The following is a 21,441-nucleotide window of genomic DNA, read 5'->3' as shown; positions in this document are numbered from 1 at the left end:
GTACAGCTTCCAAGGTTAGGACTTTTCCCATAACCCTCCAGCTCTGTGAATCTCAACACACACATTACTATATTTTTCTCCTGACCCAGCTGGTCAGTGGGAGCTGCAAGTAGAACAGTTGGCTTCCATGCTGTTTTCAGGACGCAGTTTCCAAACACATTCCTCGATATTTTTTATTTTTTTAATTTTATTTGCTCTGAGCCGTGTCTCAAGTTTCCTTTAGAATTGATATGGAAGGGAGCTTAAATGTGAAACTAGTATGGGTGTTTTGCTAGGCAAACTGCTAAATGCATTCATGTATTATTTCAATTAGATGGGAAAACCGGCAACAAAGCTTTAGAAAACTTTCTCCATTAAAATGGCACGAAGGGTCTAAAATAAGCATGTGTGAGTGTTTCGGGGGAGGAATAGTAATTGAGACGCTACTGTCTGCTGCCAAACTGTTCGGTAGCAGAGACCTGAGCCCCCCTTTGGGCCACTCAAGGATTTAAAGGGAAGGTCTGTCTTTCTTGCGGAGTGTGGGGAATGTGACTGGCACAAAGTGAAGGCCCCACCAGGTGTTCTGCTGCATGCACATCCCTTGCCGTGACGCACACTCTCCTGTACAAACACAGATTTTCATGCGATTCTGTTTCAGGTCTTTTGGATGCCGTGTGCTGCGTGCGTAAGCGCGCACGTCGGCTCCCGTCTGTAGATGAAAGAAATGCGATCCCTCTCGCAGCTCCTCCAGGAAAGCAGATTCCATGACTGTAACAGTGATGCTGAGAGGCTTCCAGCGATTGGGATGTGATACTTTGACAGAGATGTTATCCAGGAAATGGTTTGGCTTTGGCTTCAAATAACACGCAAGCCTGTTTTTGGGGATAGTTTGAGACTTATAGAATAAAAAATACTTTTTAATATTAAGGAAGTTACTGAGTCGAAGCATATACAAGGAGGTATTAAGCAAAGTAAAATTCTGAAACGTTTAAACTTTTATTTAAAGAGTAGAGATTGAAGCTAGAGATAATTGCGTATTACAGTTTGTTGTGGAGGAAGTAGTGCAAAAAAAGATGTTTGGGGTAATTTAAGATGGTCTATTCAGCCGAGCAGCTCCAAAGCACGTTCCAACAAACATAACAGAGTCGGGGGTGTCATGGCGTGGCCAATGGAGGACTAACAGAAAAGCGATGGGGCCCACAGGAAGTCTGAAAAGCTGATTTCAACCCTGTGCCCTCATACAGATGGAATTACACAGCAAGTAATACAAGAGTTAAACACTGAATAGTTGTTAAATGAGTATTTAGAATCTTTACTTAACAGTTAAATAAAGAAAATAAAGAGTTACCAGGCATCTAAATAGTACGAAGCACAACATTTGCATGGCAAAATATGATTCAGTAGACGTAGAAATACAAGTACATTAAAACATTACCTGTAAGTACTTGAGTGCATGTACTGTTGGATCCTGTGAGTCGGTCCTGCTCATGCTTTCATCCACTGGTGCTGGCCACTTGCCTAATAGTAGGGATGTAGTTGTGGAGATGAGGGAAGCTTAATTTAGGGTCAATGACATATCTTAAGCAAGTGACTAGTACTGTTTTGAGGATTTATACTCATGCTGATGTTCCCGTGGTGCTTTGCTGAATGCACTAGTCAGCAGTAGGGATTCTCAGCCAGATGTCTTGTCATTTGAAATGTCAAACAGTTGAAGTGAATGTGGTGTGCATGCTTGGAAGTGTTATGTATGCAGAGAAATCAGCTGAAGCGTAGAATTTAACTGTCAAATGTTGTGACATTTGACGACTTTTGGCCCTCAAAGCACTGGAATCGCCAAAAGTGAAGGCAAGTACATGTTAACTAAAGGCAGTATGAGCCTATGTCTCACTGAACATTACTTATTAATCATTTATTTAAAGAAAAGAAAAGTGTGACATCAAAAACAAAGGTCCAGTATTAATGACTGAGATATTAAAGTGAAAATATCATTAATCTTATTTTCAAGCTTCGTATTTTAATTCTTGAACTCCTGAAATTAAAAAAACGAAACTACTGGGAAACTGTCAGAGCGCTCGGTTTAAAACCTGAGCCTTTGGATCACAGGAACTAGTTTTGCATTCGCTGACCTAGTAATCTGAAACTCTCCATGTTTAACATGAACATCCACCAGCTGAACAGTACATGTACATGACAAATTTAGAGGCTGCTTTCTTTCAGCGTTGCATTTACATCGACAGTGACAAGGTGGGTGTTTACTTTCCTGAATAGGAAAATTTTGTGGTGATTAATTGGTCAGGTTGTGAGAAATGAGTTGAGAAGCATTTCCCAGAAAGCCGTTTATAAGCTTTTACAGGGTGGATGAATGTTCTTCAAACTTTGGGATTAAGTTGTTAATATTCACATAATCCATCCTTAAAGAATTGAATAGTGCAGCTATCAATGCTTTTATGATGCGACTGTTGACTTCAACAATAGAGACTCATGGATTTGGGACAGGATGTCCAGACTTGACATGTGCAGACTATACTTATAACATCTCTTATGGAACGAACTGTCTCAGGATAAATACTCAGCAGAGAAGTGCTGCTATCTTGATATTTGGTCGTCATCTTCATGAGCTCTTAGTTATGAACATAAATCAGTTTGCACGGTTTAGAAGAAGTGATGTATTCTTCCTTAGCTTTTGCTTTTTCCACATTTTGAGCCTCCCTGAGTTGCTGCTGGCACATAATTATAACTGTGAAAGTGTTTTCTCTGTATTTCTGCAGCTACAGGGTTTGAGCTGCTCCCATGACTGCTCAGCTGAACCCTCCAAATGCACATGGGGTCATAATCCTATCAGGTAGTCGGGGCAAATATCTTTGTTGCACAGTGGACAAAAACTATGTTCAGCTTATTAAGACTGTTTGAACTCCACAGGCTTGTCGTTGGCTGGAGGTGGATGTGTAGGCCTGTACAGGGATGTATTGGTAAAGCAGTGCTAGTCCCCGGATACCTCACACAGAATGCAGGACATGACACTCTGGCTATATGAGACAACATGCTGACCTCTGCAATTTACGTTTGAAACGTGACCTTGCAGGAACTACAAGGGTGTTTCCAGACAGCGATGCAAAATGAATACTTGAAAGATGTCACTGCAGTCGCAAACATGACCAGAACGGAGCAGGGCATAAGCACCTCATCTTTTTGTAATTATTATAACAAAGTAATCTCGTCACCTTTGACAAATATTGAAGTCTTTCCTGGCGGTTATTTGTGCATTTATTTTAAAATTGTATCTAAATTGACTTTAATTTCAGAAATCACCAGGACATTAAAACTCTCTATATAGAATATCCAGCTAAACCTGGGGAACAAAACAAAACTTTAGTTTGCTGACTTTGCACCAAATGATAATCTCACCTTTCCCTCGCTGACAGATTTACTTCTGTGAACTCTGTAACAAGTTCTTGGTCTTCTTCCCCTGTGTCTGTTTCTAAAAATCTGTTTTCTTTTATTCAGCTGAACACTGCACAAATGCTGGGAGTCCCGTGCTGACTGTGTGGAAGGAGAGGATAAAAAAGCGGGAGAGCAAAGGTGGAAGAAAATGATTAAAGGAGAGTGGACACACCGGTCATCAACTGGGCAGATGGGTGAGAAAGAGGATGAGCGTACGGCTCAGGCCAGCCAGCTATTTGAGAACTTTGTCCAGGCATCTACCTGTAAAGGGACTCTGCAGGCTTTCAGCATCCTCTGCAGGCAGTTGGAGCTGGATCCACTGGACCACAGCAACTTCTATAACTCACTGAAGGCGGCAGTCAGCACCTGGAAAGTCAAAGCCCTTTGGACCAAACTGGACAAGAGAGCTCAGCAAAAGGTCTACAGCCAGAATAAGGCCTGCCAAGGCACGAGGGTAAGAAAGACCAAGCACGACTGACCTCTGAAGGTTCTGAAGTGGTTGTGTGATGTTGTTCTGATAGTGTTGAAGGCTGTTGAACAGCAGTAAACACATGATCCAAACTCTGAGGAGTAGAATTAATATAAATCGATGACTGAGATGCATGCAGAAACATTTACTTAGTGTAACCTGTGTTTTTAACACATGCATCCCCAGGCTTTTACCTTTCTACCTATAAAACCCGGAGAGCAGCCAAATGGCTGGTAGGCTTTTAGCTAAGCTTTAGCTTCAGCCAAGTGGAAGCTAAATTGGCTAGTCATTCATATGTATATTAGGTTGTTACCTGGGAATTCTGGAAGGAGGGGAGTGGGGGTGTGTGATTGAGGGGGTGGGGGAGCTGCTAAAAGCTGTGCACTTCCTTTTGTGTTTCATCTTGATGCATTCTCAATCATCCAGGGAAATAAGTCACCAACTTGGAGTGTTTCAGTTTGCCATCTTAGGGAGAAATCAACACACATGGGTGTATGTCCTTTGTTGCTGAGATTTATTGATAAAAACAGTACAAAAAACCAACCATTTGTACACATATTTACAAATAATAATAAAAAGTGAGTGAGTACATTTCAACATTTTCAGCAATCACTCACAATCCTGGCACTGCCATGGTATCTGTAGTCTGCATTTACCACATGTGTGTCTGTAGCAGTGAACACATCGCACAGTGGCATGATTGTTCTTGCATTTGCACATGGCTCTTTTTCCAGGGCTAGGTGTGGAGGGTTGTGTCCAAAGCAACTGTTCTTTTCTTGCCTTCTTCGCAGCTACATGAGAGTGAGCCAACTCTCTTGCAAGCTCCACCAGGAAGTCCACCCGTCTTTCCTTCGTCCCGGTGCATGCTTGATACAGCACATGAGCATTCAGTGCTGCCATGTCAATCATGTTCGCTGCAATTTCCAGTGTGTGGGGATCATTTGTCACCAACTGCATCACGTGCTACAACCCTGGTCTACATATCACCGTTGATGAACAGCTTTTCCCATCAAAGACTCGGTGCTGTTTCCTGCAGTATATTGCAAGTAAACCTGACAAGTTTGGGATCAAGTTTTGGGTGGCTTGCGACCTAAAATCCAAGTACATTTGCAATGTCTTCCCATATCTTGGCAAGGACCCCAATCGTCCCACTGGGGAGAGACTTTCTGAAAATGTAGTAATGAGGCTGATGGAACCATTCCTAGACAAGGGCAGAAATGTTACCACGGACAATTTTTTCACATCGCTTTCACTTGCGCAAAAACTTCTTAGACGGTGTGTTGATTTCTCCCTAAGATGGCAAACTGAAACACTCCAAGTTGGTGACCTTTGGAGATTTATTTCCCTGGATGATTGAGAATGCATCAAGATGAAACACAAAAGTGCACAGCTTTTAGCAGCTCCCCCACCCCCTCAATCACACACCCCCACTCCCCTCCCTCCAGAATTCCCAGGTAACAACCTAATATACATATGAATGACTAGCCAATTTAGCTTCCGCTTGGCTGAAGCTAAAGCTTAGCTAAAAGCCTACCAGCCATTTGGCTGCTCTCCGGGTTTTATAGGTAGAAAAGCCAAATGGCTGCTCTCTGGGAGTTTAGTATTATTTGCTCAAAAACATTATGAAAGTTCACATATGCATTTCATGTGATACAATAAGGATCTCCTCTTTGGTATTTTCTGTCACGTGAGTTTTGTCTCGCCATAAACGAATGGATATTCTGAGCACTGTGTTTAACGCAGCACTGGAAAGCTCATTTCTGAAGGAGAAGATAAGAAGTCTGGAGGGAAATGAGGCCAGAGACTCACAGAGGGGAGATTGACACAAAAGGGCTGGGTTGGGAGTTGGCCAAAAATAACAGAAACTATTATTTCAGGCTTTTTTTTTTTTCCAGGAGAAAAATGGTGGGCCTAAGGCTGGGTGGGCGATCTCTCTTTTAAAACTGTATCTATTCTCAAAATGAGGGCAGAGGATTTAGCAGTTTGGGACTTTGTAGAGTTCTGTGAATCTATCGGTTTTTCGTTGTTCTTTTTAATAAGGTAGCCGTTAGAAATGTACCCTAACAAAAATTATCCAAATTGCTGTGCTAACTGTTTGGCTACGTAATTTCCTGTGTAGCTGTAAAATAGCTGCGTGCCAATCTGGAAATGAGGCGCTGACTGTGATTTAAAAAGAGGGGCGCTAGCTGCTGCAAGACATTTGAATGATGCTTTCCCACTCCAGCTGCATGCATGGCATATTTGCATTAGGAGTTGAAATTCAGTAATCTGTAAAGTATATGTTTAAGCTTACATGCTGATATTTTAGGTATGTTGAGTGATTCACAACCTGATTGGGTTGAATAACATGCAAGAGAACATTTCAGTTACTGTCTGTTGCCGTTTGCCTTCAGACCTCTCTGTGAGCTCCCTTGTTTTATAAGCTAGTGTTAAACAAGCTAGTACAATGACAGTGAGAGTCAGACAGGCAGACGACATGCTGGAGTTGTTCCTGTGTTGCAGTACAGATTCTTAAAACTGAAATCTTCTCCCATTCAGTGTTTGATCATTGGCGGCGGTCCATGTGGCCTTCGGACGGCCATCGAGCTGACTCTGCTGGGCTGCAAGGTGGTGGTGATTGAAAAAAGAGACACCTTCTCCAGGAACAATGTGCTCCACCTCTGGCCCTACACCATTCACGACCTCAGGGGACTCGGGGCCAAGAAGTTCTACGGAAAGTTCTGTGCTGGCTCCATCGACCACATCAGTGAGCGTGCACACATCATTTGTCTCCTTTTTTTAAGCTTTGATGATAATCTTCCAAACAAACAGCGCAGCAGACTTGTTGAAGTTGACTGAAAGTTAAACTGTGACACACATTCTTTGATTTTTAGCTCTAGGAAGGAAGACTCATCCTAATTCTTTTCAAATGGCTCCAATTTATGATTGAATAATTCATCTGCTTTTAAAGTTATTTACTGACCAGGTTCTAAATGGTTGTAATAGGAAACAAAACACGAGTCCCATGGTATCTTGATAATATAGTCATGAAACAATCTCATTTGAGACATAAGAAAAATGAATTAAAATTCAGTTGCTCTGCCTATCTGAAATTTTATTAAGCTATAATAATATTTTGGGAAATTTTCCATCTTTTATCTCTTAATGTGGTTTTTGTGAGATCTGAGGAAGTGCAGTGCCAGCTTTGATGTCGGGCTTGTACTTTGGCTGAAAGTTGGTACCATCCTTTAGCCCAGAGGAAGTTGCTACTTTCTCCACTCTGTGTGTAAGGGGTGGGGCACAGACATTAGTGGATGCCCAGGGTTCTTACCCCTTAGTCTTAACTAAACGTGAATTTCCTATGCCAGCTGAAGAGGTGTCAGATTATAAAACAAGTCTGGCAAAAGTTCTACGTTATAGAACATTTAATCGCTCTGAAAATTTTCTAATATTGGTTTTATTTTATTTTATTTTTTTAATGTATTCATTCTAATCAGATTTTTCAAATTCTAATCTAATTTCATTTCTAATGTTATTTTTGTTTGGAGCGGTATCTTTATGATTTCTTGCATGTGATGCGTTTGAAGCACATTTGTAAAAATAAAATGGGCTGTAAAGTCCTCAGAGTGGCACCGCAGTAGTGCTTTAACAGAGAAAACATGCAAAGTACTGTGAAGCCATAACATGTAAATGGTTCCTGCCTCTGAGTAAGTGCACTGTGTGTGTGTGAGAAATCACTACTGTGCAGTAAATGCGATGTTGTCTGGCCACAAAACCAAAGCCAACGTCACAGAAGTGGATGTGTGACTCTGTGTCATGTGAGAGGAGGATTGTTTTTCCTGCAGCCTGACTTGCTGCAGCTTGCAAGTAGCGGGGCGATCGTGGCTCAAGAGTTGGCAGTTCGTCTTGTAATCGGAAGGCTGCCGGTTCGAGCCCCGGCTCCCACAGTCTCAGTCGTTGTGTCCTTGGGCAAGACACTTCACCCGTTGCCTACTGGTGGTGGTCAACCTCGCCTCTGTCAGTGCGCCCCAGGGTGGCTGTGGCTATAATGTAGCTTGCCATCACCAGTGTGTGAATGGGTGAATGGGTGAATGACTGTATGTAGTGTAAAGCGCTTTGGGGTCCATAGGGACTAAGTAAAGCGCTATTCAAATACAGGCCATTTACCATTCACATTTCCATTCGCACTTGTTGCTCTCCAGCTTTAGTAACTGTCATGTATCTCATTTCAAAGATGAGGTCTGCTGACTCTCTTCACTTCTCGTCACATCTGTACTGTACGGGCATTCTTTGCTAATGCATGTGAGTACAGTGTAAATGCTTCGGCATATCAGATTCTTACAGTAGTGTAGGGGGAATCTTCTTCCAGCTGCTACAGCAGATCATCTGCCTCCATCTCATCCTATCCCTAGCATCCTCCTCCGCCACACCCACCCACTGCATGTCCTTCTCCTAACTTTAATTCATTCTGGAGCACAAGTGGAAACATGTACAAACAACTCGCATTATATTATTCTAAAAACTAAAAAAATCATGCTTATGTTGATTTTAAATTTTGACTCATTGAGAGTCTGTTGCCATGTCTCTGCAAGTATCTACTCTTGTCAGTCTGTTTTATGGTCTGTTTGGTTGCAGTACTCTGTTGTACCAGATTTGTATGTGACAGATCCACACAAGTACGGTGTCCTTGTCTTTGTTGCTTTGGATTCATTCAGTCGCAGCAGCAGCAAAGCTCTATTTTTATAATCCTTGTGATTACCTTTTTGTGTCAGCGGTTCTTCGAGTTATGTGACATGGCCTACTTAAGAAGCATAAAAAGGTTCAAACCCCCAAACTATTTATTTCATGAATAAATAACATTAAAAACTCATCTGAGTCCAATTTCAGCAAAATAAACATCAGCACGAAAGCATCAGTAAACCACATTCCATACCAAAGGTTGTATATATTAAACTTAGTTATATTTGTTCCCCTGCTCATCAACACCCAGAATTTGGGGGTTTTAAACCATTTTTGGTCATTAGTTAATTAGTGCTAAATGACAACAAACGAAAAGCCACCTGTTTTTAAGCCTTCCTAAAGTTTAAGGGTTAGTTGTTGAAAATCCACCCACCATAGCGTTGTTATGGAGGCTTTAGAGCACAGTTTACAGCCTGTAAAGTTCATTCTAACTTTAAAATCCACCCTGGAATGGGCTCGGGTCATTTTTGGCACTTCTCTGTTGGCATAATTTCTTTTTATCCCTGTAAGTTGCTGCTTGGTTAGAAGAATGCCTTTTTTATAATCATGGATCTTGGAGGACGTTGGCTTTTTTTAAATTTCCCAGTTTTATTCTGGAGATTTAATTGATGTGTGTCAATAACTACTAAGTATGAAGAATTGCTGTTTTTTGCCAGTAGAGATGGTTCTTTTCTTGGTTTGCTCTGTGAACATACTTGTCTCTTTGCCCCTGCTCCAGGTATCCGCCAGCTTCAACTGATGCTGGTAAAAGTGAGCTTGATCCTTGGTGTCGAGATTCACGTCAATGTTGAGTTCATCAAACTGCTGGAGCCACCAGAGGAGCAGACAGATGTCGGTGAGTATGTCCTCATGAACAAATTCATTACACCAGTGTGTGAGTCAGTGCATTGCTCTACTATGAAGCCATTTTCAGTTCCAAAGTCAGTAAGTATCCTCACAAATACAGAAAGACAAGTGTGTCTGTGGGTGTGTATTTGTGGTATTATCTGTATGTTAAAGTGTCACGAGTGGCAGTGACATGCTGGGACCCGCCTGCATATCTTGGCTATATAAGGAAAGTTCCCTACACACAGTGCATGTTAAAATGATCGCATATTTGAAGTGTATATAGAGTATTTCTAATAAACTGTGTGGAGAATAAAGATAAACTGAGTGTGCTGTTAAATTTTAGTTGAACTCTGTGCTGCGTTTTCTGAATGTCTTAAAATAGCATGTCCCACACAGCATGTCCAGAAACTTTCTCACTCTAACACTCCAAGGAACATGACACAACTATGTGACACTGAGAGGGTAGTTGAGATCCAACCTCATCTGCTCTGTTTCGTGTTTTTCTTTAAAGTCAGCACTTGAGCGTGCCTTCCTGCCTTCCTGCTTGTGTTTTCTTGCACTGTCCTTGAATATCATATATGGTTCCTTGTGTTCTTCCTCAGGTCATGGTTGGCGGGCAGAGATCCGACCCTCTGGCCATCCTGTCTCGGACTTTGAATTTGACGTGGTGATTGGAGCTGACGGACGCAGAAGCACATTAGATGGTGAGAAAAGATTATAGGTTACAGATGCGAGTGGTACTGTGGGTCATACTTTGTTATGGACCTACATTTCAGGAGTCAAAGCTCCGTTTGTTTGTTTTTTTTGGAAATGAGGTGAGGTGGCGCAAAGCTGCTTTCGGCCACTTGGTAAAGCATTTCCTGCTGACATAGTTTCAGCTGGAGGCTTAATGGTGCGTATGGGGTCAGAGGGGTGTTCTGGTTCATGAACTGTTGGAGAGCTTTGTTGGCTTTGTCAAAGCGTACAAGTTGCAGTGTTTATTTTCTGCTCGTGTGTGAGTGTGTGTGGCATATGTGTGTTATGAACATGTTTACTTTCCCATAAGGACGACTGATGGGAAGCATCATCCTCCTGAAGGTTTGGTGTCTCCATGACTGCAGAGAAACTCTTTCAACTGCATGTTGCTCCGGGACTTTCCTCCAAGGAATATTCTAAATAGGATTATAATGGTCGACTAGTAGGAGGGGGGTGTTTGTGCAAATTATTTGTTAGGGAAAGAACAACATTATGACTAACTCCTGACTGTCATCTACACTAGATAACTTGAGAATTGCAGCATCTGTATTAAAAATACTAAATTCCCCAATGGTTAGGCCCTGCAGGGATTTTCTTCAGACTTGGAGTAATTCCACATATCCATGATGAGGATGGCAAAGAGTCTAAGAAGCTTGGAAAGAAAAGCGTCTGGACTTCTTTAAGTTGCTTGAAGACGTTTCATCTCTCATCCAAGAAGTTTCTGCAGTTCTAGGGTCAAATGGTGGGGAGTCCCAGATTTAAGCCCTGTGGGAGTGAGAGGGACACTGGACCCCCTAATGATCCTCTACCTAATCACACGAGCCAAGTTGTGAAAACGGGTGTAGGTCACCATCAGCCAAGGTTTCGGGTGAGCTCATTGTGAAACCTAGCCCCACCCTATCATGTGATTTCCTGAGGTCAAAAGGCCCAGGATGTGATGTTAAGGCATCTGGGAAGGGATCTCAACACTGGATGGCAGACAGCTGGTGTCGTAAACCACCGCCTCTGTTCAAAGATGGCCGTTCACAGTGGACATAGATGGCTTCTTTCACTCCTCTTTCAAACCGTCGGTCTTCTCTGTCCAAAATGGGAACATTGGCATCTTCGAAAGAGTGACCTCTGTCCTTGCAGATGGACCGCTGAGTCTTGTCCCGGGATAAAGGATGTGATGTACACTTGGAGCCTGTTTGATAAGTACTTTTGGATTTTGGAGAGTACATTAGCGGTATTGAGGGAATAATATCTACATGCTCCCTCTCATTCAGAGTATTATAACATTTATTGTCAAAAGTATGCAGATGACACACAACTCTACACATCAGTGTCACCACATGATTGCAGTTCCCCTACACTTAAACAAAAAGTGCATTAAGCAAATCGGTGGTTGTTTTCACCCCCAAAGAAAACAGCCTATCTAGAAAACATGATGCACAAATTCAGCCTTACATCAGAGGTGCTGGAGCCTATCCCAGCTGTCATAGGCCAAGACGCAGGGTATACCCTGGACAGATCTTCAGTCTATCACAGGGCTGGCACAGAGACGCACTCACAGAAACACCTATAACCACTTGAGACACCAGTTATTTTAACCCCATGCATGTATTTGGGGAGGAAGCCAGAGTACCTGGAGACTCCACAAAAGGCATCTCTTGTAAATCCAGCCTGGATTCAAACCCAGGACCTTATTTCTGTGAGGCAACAGTGCATTTCCCTACCGTGCTAGTACCATAAGAAAAATATTGGAAAAATTAAAGGATTTCAGTCTGAAGCAGATGCAGAAAATCTTGCTTGCACAGTATTCAAATGATCACATCTTCAGCGGATTATTGTAACTGTGTCTTTACAGGTCATAGTAAAACTACAGCTCATTCATAATTCTGCAGAAATCTAACAAACATCAAAAAGGTGGAGCGCATTACTCAGTAAAAAAGAAATCACTGCATTCCCTTTGAATAACTTTTAAAATCATTCTCATGTGTAAAGCACTAAATGGACTCTTACTGAGTTACATTTTTAATTCAGCCTTTGCCTTACAAAACATCCAGATCGCTGAGGTCATCAGGAGCAAGCTTACTGTTTTCCCACTATTGGAACAAACAAAGTGAAGCTTTGTGGATTGTATTTTCAATACTTTTGTATTGATTTACCAACTTCAGGAAATAAATGATTTGAAATGTTTGAACCCTTTTTTTTGTTTTTTGTTTTTCCTCCCCCACCTCTGCAGGTTTCAGGCGCAAGGAGTTTCGTGGGAAGCTGGCCATCGCTATAACGGCTAACTTTGTCAATAGGAACACAACAGCAGAGGCCAAAGTAGAAGAAATAAGTGGCGTGGCCTTCATCTTTAACCAAAAGTTCTTTCTGGAACTCAAAGAGGACACGGGTGAGTCAGGAAAGAATGTTGCAGTGGGAAAATGACAGCTTCTCCCGCTCTAAATGCTGCTCCTTCCTGCGCTAAACGCCCTCTGTTAAGTAAATATGTTCATGTTTGCAGGAATCGACTTGGAGAACATAGTTTACTACAAAGACAACACCCACTACTTTGTCATGACTGCAAAAAAGCAGAGCCTGCTGGACAAAGGGGTCATCATTAATGTAAGTTTACTCAGCTGACTTTGATTTAATCAGACACACAAACATAGATTCGACTCTTCCAGACTCCAATGGGTCACAGTTCACACCCTCCCTCTGTGGTTAACCCTGGTTCCAGGATTCAAAGGCCGTTCCCAAACAGGAATGCGTGCGTGCTCGCCAGACCAGTGAGTGACGGGTCGGCATAGAGGAGGTTGATGAATGGGGTTCTAATTAAACGCTCATGCGCTGCGCCCCACACACACACACACACACACCATTAACCTTCCTGCCTTCTTGGGACCTTTTTGTGCCACTGCTATGTGTTAAATGGCTGCCATTTCCACTGTGTTCAGTGGAATATAACCAAACTTGCCACAGGATAGTTTTTACCTGTCAATGTTAATATTCCAGTGTGAATTCCTTAAATCAGCCTAAAATGGCTGAGCAGCAGAAATCCCCACACCCATCACCCTGGGGACCATTTTCTGCCCATTGACTTCCATTATAAACGCTATTTTTCAACCCCAAATTATCATCATATGATTTTATTTTTTCTTCTTTTCTTGGATGTCAATGAAGACTCAGGGCCTTGAAGTTTTAATTTTTAAATTGCAAAAAAAATGCAAAAAAAATAATGGCAGGTCAAAATGTATGTTGGTGCCAATCTTTGGTCCATCTAAAGGCCTACTTATAATGACAATCACATATTACTTCAACTGGTTTTTTGTGGAAATATTTAGTTTCGTTTTTTGGTTTTTGGGGCTTATAACACAGGGCGCTCATGTAATAACACTGGGATTTGAAGGGTTAAAACAACGAAAATATAATTAAAACTTTACATGAATATTTCAGGGAGAAGTAGTTTTACAAGGTTGGCTAATTTAAAGTGGAATAAAATATGGATATATGGTCTTTTTATGGCGTGGCTGAGAATGGTCCCTAGGGTGATGGGTGTGAGTTTTTTTAAAGGATGGCAGGAGGGTTAAAGAGATTAGACATTATAAATGCGGTTATTACAGTTGCATTAGGACATCAACTGGATCATATTGGAAAGGCTCCATGTGACCCTCAGTCTAACCACCCAGTAATGTCTGCCAAACCAATTATCTGAAAATACACACACACACACACACACACACGAGAGTATTAGAGTATTGGGGATGGATTGGCATACGTATGAGGGCTATTTATTAATTTTCTTTCTCTCCCCTCTCACATACCTTTATTACCAGTTCAAGACCATTACATGGATTTCTCTTAAGATCCTGGAAACTCTCCCTAAACCTGTTACAACTATTTCTTTTAAAAAATGTAATTATTTCTTTTAAGATAATTTGTGACGATGAGGTCCCCACAGTGTAAAAGAAGGCAGATGTTTTCCCCCACAGTGGGAGTAATATAGGTAAAGACGCATGTGTTCAGTGAAAGACAGTGTTGAGCCTTTTAATAAATTTTTTTTTTTTTTTTTTTTTTTTTTACATCAAGTTTTAGCAGAAATATAAAACTCATTTCTGAATTATCCCGGTTAATATTTCTTCGTTGACCATCAGCCTTGCTGCTTTGATTAAAAATGATGGGATAACACTAACTTTTTAAATATGGTGGAAAAGCAACTGTCAATACAATGTGCCTAAAACTGTCTCCTTCTTCTTAATGCAGGATTACATGGAAACTGAACGGCTTCTGAGTCCTGACAACGTCAATCAGGAAGCGTTGCTCTCATATGCTCGTGAAGCGGCTGATTTTGGCACAAACTACCAGCTGCCATCCCTGGACTACGCCATCAACCACTACGGACAGCCAGATGTAGCCATGTTTGACTTCACCTGCATGTACGCCTCAGAAAACGCCGCCTTGATCAGGGAGAAACATGGACACCAGCTGCTGGTTGCACTGGTGGGAGATAGTTTGCTTGAGGTATGAGAAGTTGTAGCGTTTCCTTTTCATTGACAGTCGCTCGGTTTCTCCCTCCGCTCAGGTTAAGAGTCTGCGTGTCATCCTTGACGGCGCACTGTCCTTCCACCCTCACATCGTACTTTGATCTTCGTAACATTAATCGCTTCCATCCGTCTCACCCAACAGTACTGCCGTGCCCGCGTGTTCAAGTTCAACCATAAATTTTAGCTGTTCCTGAGCTCTGCTGCTCGCACCATCACCAGCTCGTCCATTAACCACATCATGCTTGTCCTTCAGCAGCTTCACTGGCTTCTGGTTCAATATTGTATTGAGTTCAAAATTCTGCTCCCAGCTTTCAAGGCAGTCACTAACCTTAAGTGCCTCCCTGAACTTCTGGGTGCGTTTCTCCATTTCATTGTGGCATCCACCCGTTTGACTGCTATGGGCTCGACAGGCTTCACCTTGTCCGTCCATCACCTGTGGAACTCCCTCCCACCAGACATCCATAACACCGACTCTCTGCTTTCAGATCCCATCTCCAAACACCATCGTTAAACTCCACACACAGTCTGATCGTTTCCCACCTGCTACTCTGGTCATAATGACTTTATGTATTGTAAACTTGTTTTATTAACTGTTTTATTGTATCTTTTATTGACTTAATGAGATGTATATTTTTAAGTCTTCTAATGTGATCTTGAGTGTTTTTGACAGGTGCCTAGAATAAAATGTACTTATGTATTTATTTATTAGTGTCGTGAAAGTTGTCCGACACTGCTCTTATTGTGTGCCAGGCTCAGCTTGTGTGTGTCATGCTTTCTGTTTACAGCCGTTCTGGCCGATGGGTACGGGTTGCGCTCGGGGTTTTTTGGCTGCCTTTGACACTGCATGGATGGTGAAGGGCTGGGCAAAAGGAAAGAGCCCACTGGAGATCCTGGCTGAGAGGTGTGTGAGCATGTTCATGGATTCAAACGGATTATGTCTTCTAATAATGCCTGAGCTGGTTTGTTTCCACATGAATGCACTTTTAAGTCATAGAACTCTGGGTTCCTTTTAAAAGCTGTTCTTTCTTAAGTCTGATAGTTAAATCTTTCTTTCTACTCCAGGGAGAGCATTTACCGTCTTCTACCCCAGACCACCCCAGAGAACATCAGTAAAAACTTTGAACAGTACTCCATTGACCCTGCTACCCGCTACCCCAACCTCAACGCCAGCTGTGTGCGCCCACATCAGGTGAGTCCTGTGCTCAACAGTGTACCTGTAAAGAAAGAAGGCAAGAAGTTGCCTTCTACACTTAACAGAAATACTGGATTGAAATCTCTACTTGTCTACCTCATTATAAACTAGAATGTTAGGGGATCGTTTCCACATTAATATGGTAGATGTCACATAAATAAACCCGCGTTTGAAGAGATTTAGATGTTTCAGTTATTCTCCATAAGGCATCGACAACGAGCTCAAACTTTTTCTGAGCAAATTCTCTACAAATTCTGCAGTGTGAGATCAAATCTCTACTGCTGCTGGTGTTTTGGCACCAACCAACTACACCCTCAGTGAGAGCTGCGTTTCTAGATTTACATCGATAATATTCAGCTCTGCAAATAAGGGCACTGGGGAAACTCAGTATGCTCACTTGAACTATGCAAATATATCACATTTGCCATCACAAATTCTGATGATTCAGCACTATGGTGCAGCTGAGAGGGGTCATCAAGGAGTAATTGCTATGATTCTGAATATGAAAATATGGGGACTGTCTGGTGAAATCAAGAAGGGTGGAATCTGACATCCCTACATTGATATAAACAAACTTATGTGGCTGTTTCATTGCATTAACAAAAAAATAAGTAGTCATCAACACCAAACATCTTCAAACCCGTGGTCACACAAATATTCCTGGATTTGGTAAATGGACTGGTTCTTATACAGCGCTTTTCTACTCTTCTGAGCACTCAAAGCACTTTATACAACTTGTGCATTCACCCATTCACACAAGCACATTTTTCTAAGTGCTTTCTAACATTCACACACGCATTCATACTCCGATGGATGCATCGGAGAGCAATTTGTGGTTAGTATCTTGCCCAAGGATATTTGGCATGCAGACTGGGGGAAGCGAATCGAACCACCAACCTTCCGATCGGTAGATGACCTCCTCCTACCGCCTGAGCTACAGCCACCCCCAAATTTTGTCTTTTGTTTTTCGTCTTCATAGCCATTGGACAATAACAGCCAATCAGTTTCAAAAGATCAAAACAGGAAATGAGAAAACATCTCTCAAAGTATTGGTTCTCGTGACACTGGAAGCCTGCAGACTCTGAAAACTCAAATGTTTTTTTTGTGCAGTCAACACAATCATGTAATCTTTCCACTGAATGTGGAAATGAAAGAGTGCCAAGTACATTTTCTTCCAACAGAAACCTTTGTGGTCAGTATCATATATATTGCAGTTCAAATGCCATGTACCAATGTAACATTTAAAGAAAAAAAATATACAAATTTTAGTCGACAGCCTACAGTTTCTATCTGCACATCCCTAGAACCTATATGTCATTAGGCCTCCTGATTTTTGTACTTCCAGGTGCGTCACCTGTTCATTGATGGTCATCAGGGACCAGGTCAGATAGAAAGAGGAGGACCAGCACGTCGATCAGTCAACCTGTCCAGGAAAGGTAGATGTTCCTCCAAGCTACAAAGTGCACTCCAACCATCAAACATGAATAATGGATTTAATTATAATCGTGTCAAGTTGTAACCAATGGTAACATCAAAGAACCTCAACGTTATAGTGCATTACAGAAAAAGACAGTTGATGATAATCGAGCTCTCCTCGTCGTGTTCTTGGACCTTTGCACTTTGAGAGCATTTGATGCATCTGGACAGACCCAGCATGTCGAACAGCTTCATTTTCTGCTGTGTGAGTCTTTAATAGTCACAAATTGGAGATTACAGTCCCAGCCAATCTACTTTGTTCACGGAGCTATAACAAAGAGCAGATTGTAGATGTGCCTAATATGTAGCGGCATAAAGGATTGCTGCCAACTGCTCAGGTGGGACTTAATTAGTCTGTAAAAGCTCCCAGTCTTCTTTTAATAGTAATCTGATCATTCTGACTCATCAGTAAGACCTGGATGCATCTGCAGCCTCATTAACACTGCATGAAAGCTTTCTTTGAAACATCAAATTGAGAAGCTCATACGAGGTTTCCAAAAACATCTTAGCACCGGTTGGCAATGTCATCTAATACCCCAAAAAAAGAGTCTGAATAAATTCCTCAGATTGGTTCACAGAAGGAAGGCCGCTGACATCATACTGAATGCTTGCTCAGCCCTCCTGAGGGGAAACTTTAGCTCCATCTCAGTCACAGGCTCGACACGCCTCATTGCAGACAATACAGGTGGATAACATTACACCTGCACGAGGGTCCAACATGAGGCCTCTTTCATGCATGAGCTGACCTGATATGATCTGGAAGAGCAGATGCACACAGTGTAGGGCTTTGCATTTAAATTTGCTCAATTTAGTAATATTAGTACTTTTGGTTATGTTGCATGAAGTCGTACTTTTCAGAGGCACTATGGAAGTATCTGTTCTAAAACCTGGGATGCAGGGGTAATCAAACATTGCATTTGTAAATAAAAAAAAAAAAAAAAAAGGTAAATATTAACAATTTTAACAGTGTTCATGTCTCCTGCCCCCATAAACGATGCGCCCTGAGACGGCCTCCCTGTAATAATATGATGGCAGTATTGGAGCACAGGATTAACTGGAGAGCTAAAAAAAAAAAATGGAGTTTGTAAAGAGCTGCGATTATCCTGGGAATATTATACTAATTAGGACTAGGGTTTTGCAATAGAGCCTCAAAATTATATTGTATTATTTCAAAGGAAATTTGTAATACTTTTGAGAATGTAGGAAAAAATGGATCGAATCTGTAATAAATAAAAGCTGTGCTGCAGGCCGCACCAAAATGAAGAGCAGTGAGCTTCTGTAAATCTGTGGCCACAGAGTACCAGCAACATATTATATAGCAATAGTAGTGACGCAGCATAAGTCAAGCCCAAACATAGCCAAGGTAGCGTTTTTCCCAGAAAAAGTGCTTAAAACTTTAGTTTAACAACAGCTAAGTCAAGTTCAGCTCTTCAGGAGCTGCACAATAAAGGTTTCCCACAGGTTGCTCTTCCTGTTGTGTGGAGTTTAACTAACTAGTGCATCAAGAATGGAGAACTGGCTGTTGTTAGCTTAACATCATATGAAGGATTCGTGATCTGATTGTACTCGGTGTTTGTTGAATCCGGTCCGTTTTCTTGCATTTTTGTTTTCTTTTAAGTTGTTGTCCGAGGCTGACAAGCAGCTGTCGCTGCATGGGCCTGTCTTGTTATTTGTGCTAGGAAGGAAGATGCATGACGTATGACATGACATATTAGTATCACATGCTTTTTATCATGTAAAATCATTAATAATTCTCACTAAGCCTGTGCTATTTCATAAGTTTGTTTAAAATCATGCACTGAAGAGGACACTGGTGTTTTCTCAGAAGCAGGGGATTGCATTGATACCCCACTGCTCCCAGTCCCGCTACCTATAGTGTTTTTGCAGAAAGAGTACTGGGACCCATTGGACACTCTAATTCCTTCTCTTGTTTGTGTTGCTTGAGTTTACGGTCATGATTTAAAGCATGTCCTTGCATGTGCTCTGCTGCCAGTGTTGCTTCAGGCCTGGGAGGTCGTTCAGGTTTTGCAAGTTCAAACCAACCCGTACTTTATTAACGTGCCATAGTGTCAGCACTGTCTGAGGAACATTTCCAGCCTTGAGGAAATAATGGTGACGATGAAGATGCCCTTTCCTGTGATGCTGCATGCTGACAGACTGTTTCTCTCTGTAGAGTCTGAGGTCCATCCTGGCCGCCTGCTGAACTGGTGTCAGAGGCAGACTCATGGGTACCAGGGAGTCGATGTCACCAACCTCGCATCTTCCTGGAGGAATGGCCTGGCCCTCTGTGCTCTCATCCATCGGCAGAAGCCTGAGCTCATGTAAGGAGAGCCAAAGCTTGCTAACAGGAAACACTTGCACTAATGCTCGTGATAATTCAGGCGACGATTTTTGCTTCTCATACTCATGCTCCGTCAACAGCTTCAAGAGCAATGTTTGGTTTAGAAAAGCTTAGTAATTGAGTCATATGATTGTGCAAATTAAAAACAAACAAAAGAAACCTTTCAGAGCCATGTCTCTTTGGCTCTCTCCTCACAGTTTAATTGACTTTTCTTGTGCAATGCTCAATTTTTAAATTGCTTGCTTGATAATTGCTTGATTTCCTGCTGTAGTGGAGCCGTCAGCAGTAACTGGAATGCCCTCAAATAGTCAGCAAGCATAGACTGCTTTATGTATGCTGTCATGAAGCCTCAAGCTGTCACCATCTTGGCTTATTGAAATTGTTCTGAACACAGTGCAGATCTGTATTTTGGTTAATGACTTATATTTTTGTCATATTTTCCTTTAGTTGTTTTTATTCAGCTTTGCTCTAATGTGTGAAGCATTTACGGGACATCTGTAAAATCTAGAAGCTAAATAAATGGCTTGAGTTATCCTCCACAAACGGCTCTCTCTAGATTGTTTTCAGTATATGGAATATATATGAAGAAACCTCCTGAGCGTATACACACATCTCCTAACCTCACCTTCATCTCCTTTTCCATTTCAGTGATTATGACTCTCTGAACGAGGAGGATGTGGCGGGGAACAATCAGCTGGCGTTTGATGTGGCTGAGCGAGAGTTTGGCATCCAACCGGTGACGACAGGAAAGGAGATGGCTGCAGATTCTCAACCTGATAAGCTGCTGATGGTCCTGTACCTTTCCAAGTTCTACGAGGCCTTCAGGAACTCGCCAGCAAACAAAGGTCAGCTTCTTCCTCACAGAACCACAAAGATTCTTACATGAATTTTTTTTTAATTCAATCATGAACAACCCAATGTTGTTGGGTTTAATGTTTTTTTGTTTTTTAAAGTTAGTCTTCATCGTGTCTTTAAATGTAAATTTCTTGGACTGGAAACGGTAGCCCTAAAACCTGACCTCCTGACCCCAGTTTAGGAACAGGAAATGATCATTTAATATTTAACCGTGTGTATTGATCTAACCCTGAACACACAGACGGGGAAGCGGTCGAGGCAGTTATCCATTTGCCAAAAAATGTGAAATGCTGTATGTAACCCAAAAAAGCTGTGAAAACAAGGCTCTCCATCCACTTTATTTCTCTTAAAGGGCAAAACGATACTTGAGAAAATATCCTCACGTGGATCGCATCAAGATCCTTCTAGTGTTTTGGTTGGTAGACAATGATGCTGCTTACTGCTGCTGTGGACACATTTTCATTGTCTTTTTAAATTGTGGAGAAGTCCCTCTGCTAAATTATAGTCCCAGCTGAGTCTTCTACATGAGCTAAAGTTACATGTTACACAACTGTGGTTGAGTTGGTCCCTGCCAGAGACCTGAGTGGTATGCGAGCTATGTCTGTGGAAGACATATCCAGTCGCTTGGCGTAACTCTGGACGCCTTCAGGTCCAGCACCACTGCGAGCTGCAGCCTCAGCCACGTTTTACCTAACGCACTTTAATGTTGGTGTTTGCAGACTTCTGCTGTCTGCTGAACTCAAAGGATGGAAAAATGACTGACTTTCAGTTTATTTGGTGGGAATTTAGGATCTTTAAGTGCATGACTTGAGTTATATTTAGTCTTTACACTGGGCCCCTTTGTGCTGCTGAATAGCCTCGGGTTATTTTGGAAAGATGCATTAGTGGTTTTTAC

At 41.9% G+C, this 21,441-nt stretch overlaps 1 protein-coding gene across 1 annotated transcript in view; it reads left to right on the top strand.

Moving 5' to 3' along the window:
* Positions 1 to 21,441, top strand: part of mical2b (microtubule associated monooxygenase, calponin and LIM domain containing 2b) — a 62,216-nt gene that overhangs the window by 15,419 nt on the left and 25,356 nt on the right. The window contains exons 2-13 of the mRNA XM_085464745.1: positions 3,484 to 3,874; positions 6,428 to 6,635; positions 9,327 to 9,443; positions 10,039 to 10,140; positions 12,396 to 12,551; positions 12,663 to 12,763; positions 14,402 to 14,659; positions 15,468 to 15,583; positions 15,745 to 15,871; positions 17,220 to 17,310; positions 19,524 to 19,671; positions 20,340 to 20,536. Coding sequence (XP_085320871.1) covers positions 3,569 to 3,874; positions 6,428 to 6,635; positions 9,327 to 9,443; positions 10,039 to 10,140; positions 12,396 to 12,551; positions 12,663 to 12,763; positions 14,402 to 14,659; positions 15,468 to 15,583; positions 15,745 to 15,871; positions 17,220 to 17,310; positions 19,524 to 19,671; positions 20,340 to 20,536 — 1,927 coding nt within the window. The 5' untranslated portion in view covers positions 3,484 to 3,568. The remainder of the gene's footprint in view (positions 1 to 3,483; positions 3,875 to 6,427; positions 6,636 to 9,326; positions 9,444 to 10,038; positions 10,141 to 12,395; positions 12,552 to 12,662; positions 12,764 to 14,401; positions 14,660 to 15,467; positions 15,584 to 15,744; positions 15,872 to 17,219; positions 17,311 to 19,523; positions 19,672 to 20,339; positions 20,537 to 21,441) is intronic.

Source organism: Copadichromis virginalis, linkage group LG7 (genome assembly GCF_057382275.1).
Source record: "Copadichromis virginalis isolate Kocher_CV1m ecotype Utaka linkage group LG7, C_Virginalis_male_GT1.1, whole genome shotgun sequence".
NCBI lineage: Eukaryota > Metazoa > Chordata > Actinopteri > Cichliformes > Cichlidae > Copadichromis > Copadichromis virginalis.
Note: the sequence above shows the minus strand (reverse complement) of the source record. Positions and strands in the feature narration are given on the sequence as shown.